Raw genomic sequence first — 16,325 nt, 5'->3', positions numbered from 1 at the left:
GGGGGGGGAGGGGGGGGGGGGGGGGGGGGGGGGGGGGGGGGGGGGTCTATCTCAAGACCCTGAGGATCATGACCTGAGCTGAAACCAAGAGTCGGACACCTAAACAACTGAGCACCACCCAGGGGCCCCTGGAATATTCAGTTTTAAAGGAAATCCTGTCCCATGTTAAACATGGATGAACCTTGAGAACACTTTGTTAACTGAAACAGAACAGTCACAGAAAGACACATACTGTATGATCCCACTTAATGAGGCATCAAAAGTAATCTTTATAGTCCTTATAGAACCCAAAAGTAGATTCGTGGTTGCCAGGGGCTGGAGAATGGTGGAAATGAGGGGTTTTCATTCAATGAGTATTATTTTCAGTATTACTAGATGAAAGAGTTTAAGATCTACTACAACATGAATATGGTTAGCACTCCTGAATTGTACACTTAAAAAATGGTTAAGATGGTAAATATTGTATTCTTTTACAACTAAATGAATGAAAATAAAAATTGGAGGTCGCAGTTTGAAGAAATTAAATAGAAACACATCTTATGTTCACAGATCAGTGGAAATATTCTTACTAAGGTGGCAACTCTCCAAATTAATCTACAGATTCATCATAATCCCTAAGAGTCCCAGCTGGCTTCTCTGTAGAAATTGATCCTAGAATTTGTATCAAAATTCAAGAACCCAAAGCAGCCAAAAACAATCTTGAAAAAGAGCAAAGTTGGAGGATTCACTTAAGTGTTTTCAAAAGAAACCCCCCCAAACTACAAAGAAACAGAAATCAAGATGTTTTACCAGTGTTTAAGGATAGACACACATCAATAGAACTGAAGAGTCCAGAAATATACCCATATATTTATAGTAATTATTTTCAACAACAGTGATCAGACTGTCAATTCAATGGTGAAAAAAGTCTTAACAAATGGTGCTGGGACAACTAGAAATCTACAGGCAGAATTTAAGTTGGTTCCCGTAACCACACCACACAAAAATGGATTCAAAATGTATCAAAGATCTAAATATAAAACATAGTAAAGGTTTCAGAAGATTTGGCAATGGCTTCTTAGGTTTAATACCAAAAGCACAAGCAGCAAAAGAGAACGAACTTCACGAATCATTAAAAACATAAAAATTTAAGCTAATGTGCACATACAATGTGACCACTATATGGTCAACTATGCTTCAATTACAAAGAAGGCAATAAAGAAATAAACTTTTGTGCAAAGGATACCACTCAACAGTGGAAAGACAACCCACAGAATGGGAGAAAATATTTGTGAATTTTATCTGATAAGGTGCTTGTCCCAAAACATAAAAAACCTCTTACAACTCAATATCATCAAGACAAGTACTAGTAATGCTACAACATGCATGATTCTTAAAAACTCAAAGACAAAAATAACACATTGTATGTAGGATTCCATTTACATGAAATACCTAAAATAGGCAAATCTATAAAAGACAAAGTACATTAGTGGTTGACTAGAGCTGGGGAATATAAACGGTTATAGTATGGTTACTTTTTGAGGAAATGTTCTAAAATTGTGATGACTGCACAACTGTGCAATATAACTAAGAACCACTGAATGGTACATTCTATTTCTAAATAGGTGAATTAGGAGGAAAAATCTAATCTGAGAAATCCATGTAAGTATTAGCTAATAGTGGATCTAGCTCATGTTTTAACTACTTCACAAACCTAACTTTTATACTAGCCAAAATGTTTTTCTTTTCCACATTACGTAGTCTCTAAATTTAAAACAGGAGCAACTTCATCTCTGTGCACCAAAGAAAACACCCATCTTTCCAGAACTGGGGTAAATTTAATATGATGGCCTAATATCATGTAGTACGTGTAAAGCTATATATACACACACATACATATAGAGTCCTTTATTTTAAGGTGATTGTCAATTTTGACTGTAGAACCTAATCCCTGTATGTTCCTCCCCACACTAGAAACAAGGTAACAAGGATTTCTATAAAACCAATTATCAGTTTTATTTAACTATCCCTACCTATACATTTATCTGACTACCCACCCTTTTTTCCCTTATAGGACAATTTGGACCTTGACTAACATCTATATATATATTTATTTCATTCCTCCCGCACTACCAAACTTAAAGACAACTTAGAGGGAACATGGAAGAACACAAAACTATTCTACACTGTGGTTGTATCAGGAAATATACCCATTTTAAAGACCGGGAATCTTTCAAAACCCAAGCAGAATCAAGATAACCATCGGATCCTACTCCAAAGCCTTCCTAGGAGGGATTATCTCCTCACTGAATATGCTACTGGACATAAACAGTAAACCTATACAAAGGTAATTTAAAATCAAGGACTAAATAAAATTCAAATTTAAGTACATACACCATCCATATTTCTCATTTGTTTTAAGTCCATTTCCCATTCTTCTCTTGGGGTATATCATTTTAATTCTGACTAATGATAACTATTCTCAAAAGTAGTTAACAGTAAAACACCAACTATACTGTTTTAAGTCTGACATGCAAGTAATCTTGAATTTTTTAAGCATTCAACTCTGTCTTTTCCTACTTTCTGCCTTCAACTGTCATGCTCAAAGGTCTTTTTTAAGAACTACCAGCTTGGCTAGTTGAAGTTACTGAAAACTTAACTCTCATATTTGATCATTACCTAGTATGTGTTTGATCAGCCTTTCTTAGATTTTATTTGAATTGTGTTTTCAATAAATACATATGGACCAACCTGGGAACTCAGGAACAAAGCTGAGAAGTAATTAAAAGTTCAACTTATCAGAAGTTACTATTATTGCACATAGGAAAGACCAATTACAAATAGCATTTTATTCTGTAGTGTGCACGTAACTCTACCTTAGCCTGATCAAGTTTAATAAATCAAACATCAAATTGTTTCCAACCAAATTTTAAATCCTCCTCGAAAATCTTAATCTTTTTTAAAGATTTTATTTACTTGTGAGAGAGCACGAGAGAGAGAGAGAGAGAGAGAGAGAGAGAGAGAGAGAGAGGGCACGAGCAGGGGGAGGGGCAGGAGCAGCAGATCCCCTGCTGAAGGGCTTGATCCCAGGACCCTGGGGGATCATGACCGGAGCAGAAGGCAGAGGCCCAACAGACTGAGCCACTCAGGCACCCCTTCTTGATCTCTTTTAGAAGAATCTTACTTTATCAGTAAAGACTGAAGAACCATGAGCCAAAATCCTTTATGGGGGGAAAAAAATCAAGTGACAACTTAAAAAATGAATGTAGCTGGAACCATTCGGATGCTTTCTACCCAACCACTTAGGATATACTATTCAATAAAAAAAGTACCAGGGCGCCTGGGTGGCTCAGTTGGTTAAGCAACTGCCTTCGGCTCAGGTCATGATCCTGGAGTCCTGGGATCGAGTCCCACGTCGGGCTCCCTGCTCAGCGGGGCGTCTGCTTCTCCCTCTGACCCTCTTCCCTCTCGTGCTCTGTCTCTCATTCTCTCTCTCTCAAATAAATAAATAAAATCTTTAAAAAAAAAAAAAAACTTAAAAAAAAAAAAAGAAAAAAAGTACCAGCAGACTTGTTATCATAGGTTCACTAAATCTTCTTCAGAAAAACGGTGTATCTAGTCAAATACATTTGGGAAATGCTGCATATTCTTTTGAAAATTTGCAATACACTGCAGCGTTTTAAAGGCTCTTAATCCCAAAAGTATTCTTTAATTCAGCTATTTTAATTCAAAGTGACAACCACAGACCACTTACCCTTTAATTGTATTAATTTCACAGGATGACTGCAGTAATTAATTTTCATAAACTACTCCCCATACAACTGTCAAGCTTCTAAAAGCATACTACTTACTCTTCGTCATCATCGTCATCATCGTCATCTTCATCATCATCTTCATCAGCAGCAAGTTTTACTTTTTTCTTAAAAAAAAAAAAAAAAAAATATATATATATATATATATAAATATACACACCCATATAATCATGATTAAGTGCTGACCTTAATCACAAAAGTAAAGGCCAGAATATGATATCCGCAGTAATTTCACCTACCTGTGGAACCTTGCTACCACTTCCAGGGGCAGAACGCTTTCCAGATATACTAAGGAGTTTCACGTCCTCTTCCTCTTCATCTTCTGACTCTGCATCTTCCTCCACAGCTAAAATAAAATTTATTAGCCGCTATTAAAACTCAACCAACAAGCAAGAACTCAGAAAAAAGGGGCATTAACATACAGTAATGAGCATTTAAAAACAAAGACTCTACTAGAAAAACAGCAAATTGGGAACAGAAATTTTTTACAAAGTACTTTTCAGGGCTAATATTCTACTAGATCTTAAATGCAAAAAAAAAAAACTTTTCCAATTATTTCCATTTGAACAATTACAAAGATAATAGTATTAGAACTAAGCATACTTTTCAAATTTCAAATAGGGAACAAAACAACTGCATTTGAGAATAGATAGCATAATACATAATAACATACCTACTAAGTGCTGTCCACTAATATGCACAGGCCCTGAACCACATTTCAACCGTAAGACCACAGGTGGTGTTATTTCAAAGCCCCCAAGAGAAACCTAAAAAGGAGAAACTTCTAAGGTTAAAGGTTTGGTATAAAAACCTGTTCACAACAGACTTAGAAAAATGTTTGCGTTAATAGGCATTACAGGCAAACTCAAAAGCCAAATGAACAAACCAGTGAACCTGTTTTTCCACTTCTGACAAACAAGTAGCAAACCACTATGTTCAAGAGTGATCATTCAACACCACAGTGACAGAAGACGCAGCTACTGCTACTAGAAGAACCAAAGGAAATTCCTCCTTCTAAGTCCTTGGTGTAGCCTAAATGACATCTACTTTAATCCAATACAATTAGACCTTGAAATAAAACCCAAAGTTTAAGTGCCCTTACCGTTGGCTGTACAGACATTTTCAAAGTTGCCAGTGTGACTTTAATTGGACTGCCTTCATAATTCATTGCCTCTGCTTCAACAATGTGCAATTCATCCTTTGCACCAGCTCCTAAACTGACCTGTGAACAAAAATAGTATTTCAGCTTAAGTTTCTATTTTATAATCCCAGTATTTGTCTTCAAAAAAAAAAAAAAGCAATTATAAACCTATTATTACCACTGATAGAAAACTAATTTGTGCATTTTCTTCAAGTTTTATGTCACCTTGCCAATCAGAAAACTAATTTGTGCATTTTCTTCAAGTTTTATGTCACCTTGCCAATCAATTTCTCATACTTGACACATTTGAACAAATGCATAGAAATATATTTGATGGCATAGTTGTAGGTATCAACTACCCACAGTATGGATCCCTTAACATTTACTGGCCACCTACCACAAGTTAGGCAATAAGGCTACAGGCCTTACTGGGGAGTAAAAAAAGATTCATCGCTGCCCTAAAGGGTTTTATACTGCAGCTAAAGAAGCAAAGTACATAAATATGGAATGATGAACAGTAGTGTGACTGAACTTCACATGATTACCAAACGAGAGGTAAAGATGCCAAGTTTTATACCACAGGTACATTATCACGTATATACAATACTCAGTTATGAGATATTATGAAAGTGTTAAGTTGCACAAAAAGGAATAAACTGATATCAAGAAAAGTAGTGTAGTTTGGAAAATTGAAGTACCGTTCTTAAAGATAACTGGTGCTCATTTTCATCATTATCCACCTTAAAGTGATAATCCTTGTCAGCCTTTAGTTCACAACCTGTAATGAAGGAAAAAAAAACAAAAAACAAAAAATAACACTGAAAACTTAAAGGAAGACAACCAAAAAGGTAACAGTTGTTTTGTGAACAATTTTCTACTGTACTAGATACCAGAAAGCAAGGCAGAAGTAGCTATTCCTGGATTTCTTAAACACAAATGTCTGTAAACATCAAATAACATCCACACACAGCTTTATAAATTCCACTTTCCCACTATACTATTTCATTTTCAACTACACTAATTACCGTTTTTAGGTAGAAACAGGCTCAAAGAGCTAGTAAATCTGGAACTGAAACCAGTATCTGAAACTAAGTCTAATGTACAGTATTGACAGAATCCTACTGTTTAAAAAGATGAATTACCTACCTAAGCACCCAAGAGAAGTGGCAAATTTAGAAATGAGAATGGTTACACGAACACCTACATGAACAGTTTATATTTCCAAGAGAAAAACCAAATGTAAAAGAACCAAAACTTGCTACAGGGGTCAGTATCCCATCTTTGAAATTAACAGAAATGATGTACATTAAATTATCCTCAGAAATTATATTTAAGAATAGATATATCCTAGGAATCTTTCCAATAGAAAAGATTAACACAAAAATACGGTATAAACTGATCAGAAACCTGGCTATTCAAAATGGTTAGGAATTAAAAAACCTTAACATATAGTGCAAGTTATCTACTCCCATTCCATCAAAAGGCAAGTTGTTTGAAGTACCATCAGAATAATTTTAATTAAATGATTCCATTTAATTGCCATCTAACAGTTACGGGTACAAAGATGCCTAAATGTTATCTCAGTTAACAAATATCAGCATGACACATAAAGAAACAAATGTGGGGCAGCATTTGCACTTAACTTCAAAGCCTGACAAAGATAGGGCTTACAGTTAATTTCATTAAGACTGAAAACTAAAGCTGGCCTCTTTCTACTATGGTACTGCGTTCTGGAGAGGGGAGGGAAGATTCCAAAACAGTACCAGCTCTTATTGACCCAAACTGAACCCTACACACATTTCCCATCTTTTCAAAAAAGCTGTTTGCTCAACGCGGCACAGAAAGCTGTTTCCACCAGCCTCCCCTCCATAAATACATAAAGCACCAGCTCTAGAGGCAAGGGTCTTGGTTTAGATCCATCTAGTCTCTATTTCCCTACAAGTACCACCTTCGTTAAGTCACTTCAGTTCTGAGCATCAGTATCGTCATCTGCAAAGTGGGCTAATTCAATCTCCCAACGTGAGATTAAAAAAAAGTGCTCTACAAATGAGAACTGCCATCATAGATATTAAGCACTGAACAAAGACTTCCAGAATCTTGGCTCTACTAGCCACTTCACCCAACATTTCCCGCCCAAGAGCTTCAGTTAAGCCCCAGGATGCCAGGCTCCGGGGTGACAAGACACCAAAGAGACCCGGATGTAGTGCCCACACCCCCTCCTTCCCCCAACCACGTGGCAACCACGTGCTCCCAGCGGTTGCGGCCTCCTCACGCCCGGCCGCGCCTCCCCTCCCCCCGCAACCGGCCGAGGCACCGGGGCTGAATTTCGGCGCTAGAGCTCCGCACTCTTGAAGCCTGAGGACAACACCAGGCTCTAAATACCCTTTTCCCCCAGAAAGTAAGGCCATGCCCCACACCACGGACTCCCACAACCTCCAGCACCAAGCCTGGGCCCAGCATCAAAGACACCAGCCAGGAAATCACAAGCCTACGAAATCACACAGCCCGAGAAAAAATCATGCCCGTGGCTCTACCGCATGCCCCCAGGCAAAGCCGAACCCTCAGCCTGTTGGTTCTAGGGCCTGGTTACCTCAGGCCCTGGGCCTCGGATCGCTCCTGCCCCAGGCTTCAGGCCGCCCCTCCTTCCACCGCCTCGAGCTCCAGCTCTCCTCTCCTGACCTCCTATCCTATCTCTTAGGCTGCAAGGCCTGGGCACCTCGCTTCCCTCCCTCAGGCCTCTAGTCTGCCTAGCTTTCCCTACCAGCCCAGGCCTCAGGAAGATTCCCGCCCCCCCCCCACCCCGCCAAAGCCACCAGGCCCTGCTCGGCCTCGCCCCAACCCCCCAGCACTTACCGAAAAGATAGTTCTGGGGCCTCAGGGGGCTCATGTCCATGTCCATCGAATCTTCCATGGGGTGGTGGCACGCACTTAGGTGGAAGAGAAGGCGGACGGAGATAAACGACTACTGTTCCACACAACAGCCGCGCAGGACGGAATCACACCAGGGAAAGGACGCGGGCTCCCTGCGCACATATATAGCATCGTGAAGATCTCGCGAGAGCTTCCTAAGTCCCGTCTCCGCGCGCGTGCTCGGGAGCCCCCCCTCCCCGGACGGTCGCCCTCCCGCGCAAGCGCTCTTCAACCCCACTCCTTTCTACCTCGCCCCCCACCTCCTCCAGGTACTTCGCGGGCTCCCACCGAGCACGCGCACTCGTACCCCGGCCCCACCCCTCCGCCGCCTCCGTCTGTGCGCACGCGTGCTTTTCCCTGGTAGCGCGCGCTACCCCCCTCCAACTCTTCCACGTCCTCTCCGGCTCTGGCGGGCCGACCCAGCGCCAGGATTCTGCGCTGCCCACCCTGCAAAATGGCGACGGCAACCCTTAGCTGTACTAGGTATGGAGGGCGAGCCGGTTGTAAGTGAGCCAGAGAGCAGCTCGGTTCATCTTTCTCCATCACTTCGTGCCTCTCAGGCCTCCAGACAAGCATAACCGCCTAGGGATTTTGACTTACCTGAAGGCTTGGGCTCAGGAGTTCATTGTTTCCCCAAAGTTAAAGCTTCAGGTGCCAGAAACAGTGGATTACTGATAATTTGTTGGGGAGAAAAGATGTAGCTACTGTCCGGACTTACTCAACTGCTTTTATAGCTCTTTCTTTTCTGAGGAAACATCTCTGAAGTTGAAATCCCTCATCTTTATGTCATTTAGGGGCCTAAAGGGGGCTGAGTGAACCTCTTCCATATGAGCAGGGCAAGAACCAAGCCTGGTTGATTTCTCCAGACACAAGATTTTAAAAGGGCTGCATACCCACAATATGTCCCTATGTAAGATCCTGTGAGGCAGATGTGACTATACCCACTCTGGGGACAAGGAAACGGGCCAAGTGCCCAAATGGATGAAGTGGTAAGACAGGATGCTCTAGCTCAAAGTCCAATGCTAACATTCCCTTTAAAAGAGTTTGGAGGGATAGGTGTGGGTCCAGTCTGAGGCAGTGCAGTTCTTAATCTTTAATACTGCTAAGACTGTTCTGACCTGTGAAGAAAACATATGACTTATAAGAAATGCAGAGACCTCAATTAGACTCTTTGGGAGTGAGTCTGGAAATTATTCTAAAAAAGCTACATCTTGGGGCGCCTGGGTGGCTCAGTTGTTTAAGCGACTGCCTTCGGCTCAAGTCATGATCCCAGTGTCCTGGGATCGAGCTCGGCGTCGGGCTCCCTGCTCCTCGGGGAGCCTGCTTCTCCCTCTGCCTCTGCCTGGCACTCCCCCTGCCTGTGCTCTCTCTCTGTCAAATAAATAAAATAAAATAAAATAAAGCTACATCTTGACAGAGGCTTTCCCACCCCTGGAGCCTCTGGGCACTGGTGCCTTTTTAAGGATTCCCCTAAATTATCTTGTTTACATCAACAGATTAAATAATTTAAGAAATAGTGGAAGGAATAAAAATAGTGAGAGCGGTGCACCACCTTCTCTCCAAATACAATCTAGTTGGGAAGATAAACTATAATACAGGTGAATCAACCATTAATTAACAGAATCATAATTCTAAATCTGGAGAAATCAGTGAAACTAATATGTGAAAGGGAACAAGCTGTTCCCCACCCCCAACTGAAGAAGAGTCTTCACCAGTCTGGTTCTTGGATCTTTTGAGATGCAGAGTATGGCCAATTGCTAGAGAAAATCCTGAGACTTAGAAGGATATATGTGTAAGGAGCTGAGAAAGGCCGAGAAAGGGAGGGAGGACTACGCAGAGGATTTGAGATTATTTAAAAATAAAATCTTAAAAAAAAAAAAGATTTGGGCATGAGAAAGAATGAGAAAGTCTCATGAGGAGCTATAGGAGAGTGGAGGACCAGAGGTTAGTATTCTTTGAGCCCATGCTAGTATGAGTTGCAACTACTTTGTACTTTCTTTCTGGATTCTGGGCCATGATTATTCAAATGCAGCTCTGCACAGAGCCTGAGCCATGTAGGAACCATATCTCATATAAACAAATACATTTGTTTTTAAAATATTTTAAGCACCTAGTCTAGGTATTATCTCATGGAATCAAGCAGTTAAAAAAAAAAACTACTTATCGCACTTTTTCAGATTTAGAAATGTAACAATTGCTCACTTCTTGAAATAAAATTATTTAGGCCTATACAGAGTGGAAAAGTAAAAGTGCCTCTCTTTCCATATTCCCAAGGGTTAGTCACCACTAATAGCTGTGTGTGATTTTTTTCCTTCCAGACTATCTATCTACCTATCTATACAGAGAGAGATGATATAGTTGGAGGGTCTTTTGTATATTTTTTAATGTGGATGATTCATATATTGTTCAAGTGGCTTTGTTCAATTTGCTTGCTTTATTCAAGAATATATTTTGGTGGGGTGCCTGGGTGGCTCAGCCGGTTAAGCATCTGACTCTTGCATCTCAGCTCGGGTCTTAATCTCAGGGTGGTGAGTTCAAGTCCCACATTGGGCTCCATGCTGGGTATGGAACCTACTTTAAAAAAAAAAAAATATATATATATATATATATATATATACACACACACACACACACACATTTGGACATTTCCCTACACTAGTACATAATATGGGTATGTTATAATTTACCTGTCCATTTCTCCATTGATGGACACTAAAATTATCTCCATAATTTTACTATGAGAAATGATGCTTTAGTAAATATTATGGACTGAATGTCTATGTACCCCCCCCCAAATTCATTTGTTGAAGCCCTAACCCTCGATGTGACTGTATTTGGAGACAGAGCCTATGAGGAAGTGATAAAGGTTAAATGAGGTCATAAAGATGAACCCTGATTCAATAGGGCTGGTACTCTTATAAGAAGAGGAAGAGACATCAGAGCTTGCTGTCTCTCTCAGCTATGTGAGTATGTAGGAGAAGGCACCCTAACCCAGCCTCAAAAACTAAGAAATAAATTTCTGTTGTTTAAGCCACCAGGCCCTGTGGAGCCACCCAGGCGTCCCAGGACTCCTTTAACAAGCACACAAATTCCATTCACGAGGGCTCCATTTTCCTGACCTAATCACCTCCCAAAGACCGCACCTACTAATACAATCACCAACGGGGGTTAGGAGTTCAACATAGGAATTTTGTGGGGACATAAGCATTCAAACCATAGCAATTATTCCTCAACTTCCCTTCTTGATTTCATGTAACTTAGCTGTCTTTCCATGATATAATATTTGAGGCCCACTGCTTTCTTTTTAGGAGTTGCATAATAGTCCATAGGATGGGGGTGCCTGGGTGGCTCAGTAGTTAAACGTCTGCCTTCAGCTCAGGTCATGATCCTAGGGTGCTGGGATCAAGCCCTGCATCGGGCTCCCTGCTCAGCAGGAAGCCTGCTTCTTCCTCTCCCACTCCCCCTGCTTGGGTTCCCTCTCTCACTGTGTCTCTCTCTGTCAAATAAATAAATAAAAATCTTAAAAAAAAAAAAATAGTCCATAGGATGTACATATATGCTATTGTTTTAATTCCAGGTTTTATTTATTCCTTCATTTGTTAACGCATTTTGTGATGGAAAATTTCAAACATCACAGAAATTTAGAATATTCTGTTGAATACCCATATACCCATCACTCAGCTTCAAGAGTTATCAACATATAACTACTCTTATTTCATATATACCCTCCCACTATTAGTCTCTCCTCTGCTAGATTGTTTAAAGAAAATCCCAGACATGTATATTTTCATCTATCAATACTTAAGTATGTATCTTTAAGAGATAAGAACAATTCCTCAAAACCTAAATGTAATACCATTATGATCGAAATCAAAATTTTACATAAGTACTAATATTACGAATTATCCAGTTCAGATTTCCCTGATTGTCTCACAGTTGGTTTGTTTGAATAAGGATGCAAACAAGGTCGACACGTTATGCAGGAAGACGTGTTGTCACTTAACGTGTCCCTTTATCCCCTGTAGTTTCTTTAAGTTAGCAGTCAGACCTCTAGCTGCTCTGTCAAATGGTTAGTGGGTGCCACTAACTACATGTGGCTAGTTAAATTTAAATTAGTTAAAATTAACTAAAATGTAAAAGTCAGTTCCTCAGTCTCACTGGCCAAGTGCTCAATAGCTATGTAAGGGATAGCACACAAAAACATTTCCATCACCGCAGAAGGTTCTGTGGGACAGCTGTGATACAGAGGCTTCACCAGATTCGTGTTCACCTTCCTGACAAGAACACTTCATAGGTGGTGGGAATACATCCTGTTGTGACAAGAGGCAGATACCGTCTGGTTGTCTCTCTTTTTATGGTGTTATGTTCAGCTATTGTCAGCCTAATTCTTCCTTTGTGAAGTTCTCCATTCACCTAAGTTTTGACTGATCACTGCCTCTATTCATTATTTCTAATTTTATCACTCTCTCTGCATTTATTAACTAGAATTCTTCTATAAAGGAGAACTTTCCCTTATCAACTATTTGGCTACCCTGAAAAATAGTCCATAAGTGATTGTATCTTTCATTTACTTGTTTTACCTGTCTACAAAGATGACTAAGTTTTTTTTTTATCATCTTCATGTACACATGAATTTTAACATAGCTAGTATTTCAACTTATTTCAGTAATTTTTTTTGTTGCTCAAAAATTTTGACAGTGAGATCCCCTTCAAGTTGGCTTTAATGTCTTTGTGAAATGACATTACTTTCTAGTATGATAGAATATTCTAGGCTTGGGGCGCCTGGGTGGCTCAGTCGTTAAGCGTCTGCCTTCGGCTCCAGTCATGGTCTCAGGGTCCTGGGATCCAACCCCTCATCAGGCTCCCTGCTCAGCGGAAAGCCTGCTTCTCCCTCTCCCACTCCCCCTGCTTGTGTTCCCTCTCTTGCTGTCTCTCTCTGTCAAATAAATAAAAATAAAATCTTAAAAAAAGAAAAGGAATATTCTAGGCTTACCTTATACATTTCCTACCCCTGAACTGGATTCAACCATTTCTTTAAGGATCCTGATCCCTTTAATGGGAATGGGATTAGAGACCACATTGTAGTTGCGAACGGTGCTTGTTGCTATGGAGTTAGTTGTTTTTCTAGGACTTTCCAATGGACAGAACTAGGAAATATTTTCTTAGGTAAAAGGCAATATATTATACTCATTGCTTTGCATCTCTTGTTTTCTTTTTCCCTCACTTAGCAGTGTATCTTGGACGTCACTCCATGGCACAGCATGTAAAGCCTTTTTTTTTTTTTTCACATCCCATTTTCTAGCCGCACAGTATGGATGTACTCTAGTTTACATAACCAGTTCCCTGTTAATGGACGTTTGGGTTGTTTTCAGTTGTGTGCTGTTGCAATTGGTACAGCAATGAAGAGCCTTGAACATGCATCAGTTTGTGTTTTTATCAGGTTTTCACGGCATTATAATAGGTCAACTTGGCTAGGCTGAGCGTCCCTCTATGTTTATAGTTAGGGTGGTTGACAAGAGATATTTTCCCATGAAACTTGATGGGCAGAGGAGAAGCTGCAGCCATTTTGGTTTTCATGCCCAGAAGCTTGGGGCAGGTACTTTTGCGGCTAACACACATGGTAGCGTATTCACTGGCTCACTGGTTTGGTACAGGGCAAAACCCAGGCCTACAACTGCCCCACCTCCCCTTGCATCGTCATTCAGTTTCTACAACTCCTAGGCCTTGTGGATATCTAGCTCAGTGAGACACCACCTTCTGCAAGACACCCAGTTCCTCAAGGTTGGAGGGAGTGAGAACTGGAATCAGTTTCAGTCTGTCCTCATGGGTTTCAGCTCATGTTCATGGATGGCTTGTCCTTGTGCTCTCTCATTTTATATCCATATATCCATCTATGCTTCCTGACTGACTGCCCTGCAGAATTCAAGTTGCAGTATCAGACATGAAGACAACAGCCTTACAGCTCCCACAATGCAAATGATTTTTGCTAGATGTTGTCTATTCCCCTTTATATAAGATGTAAAATTTTGTATTCCCACCAGCCTGTTTCCTCACAGTTTCATCTATAGAGTATGTTGTGGAACTTTTGGATTTTTGCCAATCTTATAGATAAGTGATATGGTTGTGGACTTAATTTGCACTTGTCTTATACCCTATTTATTTAACCACTTCTCCATTGTTGGATATTTGGGTTATTTTTAGTTTTTCAATGCTGTAGACTATAAAATGATAAACATGCTATTTTTGAAAGATTTATTTATTTATTTTAAAGAGAGAGAGAGTGGGGGGTGGGTGCAGAGGAAGAGAGAGAATCTCAAGCAGACTCCCTGCTGAGTGTGTGCAGAGCCCAGCACAGGGCTCTGTCCCATGACCCTGAGATCATGACCTGAGCTGAAATTAAGAATGGGATGCTTAACCGACAAGGCCACTCAGGAGCCCCAAATGATAAACATCTTTAAACATACATGTATTCTTGAAAATTAAACCTCCAGGTCAATACCATAGCTTTGTTTTATTGCTTTTTTTTTTTTTTTTTAAGATTTTATTTATTTGACAGAGAGAGACACAGCGAGAGAGGGAACACAAGCAGGGGGAGTGGGAGAGGGAGAAGCAGGCTTCCCGCAGAGTAGGGAGCCCAATGTGGGGCTCGATCCCAGGACCCTGGGATCATGACCTGAGCCGAAGGCAGACGCTTAACGACTGAGCCACCCAGGCGCCTTTATTGCTTTGTTTTTTTTAAGAGATGAATGATATACAGTAAAATTCACCTTTTCTAGAGCACGGTTCTACAAGTTTTGACAAATACATAAAGTTGTACAATTACTACTCCAATCAATATAGATAACAGTTTCATCACTCCAAAATCCCCTGATCTTTTTGTAGTCAACCTCACCCAATCACCTCTAGGTCCTGGCAATCACTAATCTGTTTTCTCTCCCTATAGTTATGCCTTTTCTAAATTGTCATATAAATGGAATCCTACAGTACATTGGTTTTTGAGTCTGGTTTCTTTCACTTAACATAATGAATTTGGGGTTTATCCATGTACCAGTTGTTTATTATTTTACTGCTAAGCAGTATTCTATACTACATATACTGCAGTTTATCAGTTTATTAGATGAAGGACTTATGAGTTGTTTCCAGTTTTTAGCATTTACAAATAAAGCCACTATGCACACTCTTATACTGATATCGATGTCAATATAAATGTTAATTAAAAATTGGGTAACTGGGAACACCTGGGTGGCTCAGTTGGTTAAGCGTCTGCCTTCAGCTCAGGTCATGATCCCAGGGTCCTGGGATTGAGCCCCACATCGGGTTCCCTGCTCAGCGGGAAGCCTGCCGCTCCCCTTGCTTGTGTGTGCGCGCGCTCTCTCTCTCTCTCTCTCTGACAAATATATAAAATAAAATCTTTTTAAAAAATTGGGTAGGGGCGCCTGGGTGGCTCAGTTGGTTAAGCGACTGCCTTCGGCTCAGGTCATGATCCTGGAGTCCCTGGATCAAGTCCCGCATCGGGCTCCCTGCTCGGCGGGGAGTCTGCTTCTCCGTCTGACCCTCCCCCTTCTCATGTGCTCTCTCTCATTCTCTCTCCCAAAAAAAAAAAAATATTTTTTTTAAAAAAAAAAAAAAAAAAAAAAAAAATTGGGTAACTGTCCAGGAGTGGGATTGCTGGATCATGCGGTAATAGTATGTTTAACTTTATAGGAAAAGGCCAGACTGCTTTTCTAAGTGGTTGTAGCAATTTACATTTGCACAACAGTGTTTGAGAATACCAGTGGCTCCTCCTCCAGGCCAGCAGCTGCTACTGTCAGTTCTTTTTTCCTTATAGCTTTATTGAGGTATCTCAATAAACTTACATGTTTCAAGAGTGTGCAAACTAGGTGGCATGCCTTGGGATTCAGAAACAGTTCATGTCCAACTCAGGGGAACTAAGAAGTCCTTTCAGAGGAGATGGCATTTGAGCTGACTCCTGAAGCATCAGTGAGGGGAACCATGTTCTGGCAAGGAAAAGAAAATGAACAAGTAAATGAAGGGAACACAGGGCTTGTAGGAGACCAGCAAGTCATTCTTGTGCCTGAGGTTACAGTAAGCAAAAAGATCCTTTCACTGGATAGTGGTATTTAGAAATCAAGAGATAGGTGCTAGATATGCAGTAGGAAGTCCTGTATCTGTAAGTGTGTGTGTATTTATATGTTGCATGTATTGTATGTATATGTACATGTACACACACACACACACACACACACACACAATTAGTTCATATCTCCAATTCCAAACCTACACCATAGGTTTCATTCAGCCTTTCCCTTTCTTTATTTTATTTTTTTTAAAGATTTTATTTATTTATTTGACAGAGAGAGACACCACGAGAGAGGGAACACAAGCGGCGGGGGAGGGAGAGGGAGATGCAGGCCTCCCCCCCCCCCCCCCCCCCCCCGGAGCAGGGAGCCCGACGTGGGGCTCGATCCCAGGACCCTGGGATC

General features: G+C 40.7%; 1 protein-coding gene across 1 annotated transcript in view; it reads right to left on the bottom strand.

Moving 5' to 3' along the window:
• NPM1 (nucleophosmin 1) overlaps positions 1–8,043 on the bottom strand; it is a 15,239-nt gene extending 7,196 nt beyond the window's left edge. Inside the window, exons 1-6 of the mRNA XM_032403705.1 lie at positions 7,786–8,043; positions 5,631–5,710; positions 4,894–5,013; positions 4,465–4,558; positions 4,031–4,137; positions 3,831–3,898 (exon numbers count right to left, since the gene is read on the bottom strand). Coding sequence (XP_032259596.1) covers positions 3,831–3,898; positions 4,031–4,137; positions 4,465–4,558; positions 4,894–5,013; positions 5,631–5,710; positions 7,786–7,843 — 527 coding nt within the window. The 5' untranslated portion in view covers positions 7,844–8,043. The remainder of the gene's footprint in view (positions 1–3,830; positions 3,899–4,030; positions 4,138–4,464; positions 4,559–4,893; positions 5,014–5,630; positions 5,711–7,785) is intronic.
• Positions 8,044–16,325: the final 8,282 nt, after the last annotated feature.

This window comes from Phoca vitulina, unplaced genomic scaffold (assembly GCF_004348235.1).
Source record: "Phoca vitulina isolate PV1807 unplaced genomic scaffold, GSC_HSeal_1.0 scaffold6, whole genome shotgun sequence".
In the NCBI taxonomy this organism is placed as follows: Eukaryota; Metazoa; Chordata; class Mammalia; order Carnivora; family Phocidae; genus Phoca; species Phoca vitulina.
Note: the sequence above shows the minus strand (reverse complement) of the source record. Positions and strands in the feature narration are given on the sequence as shown.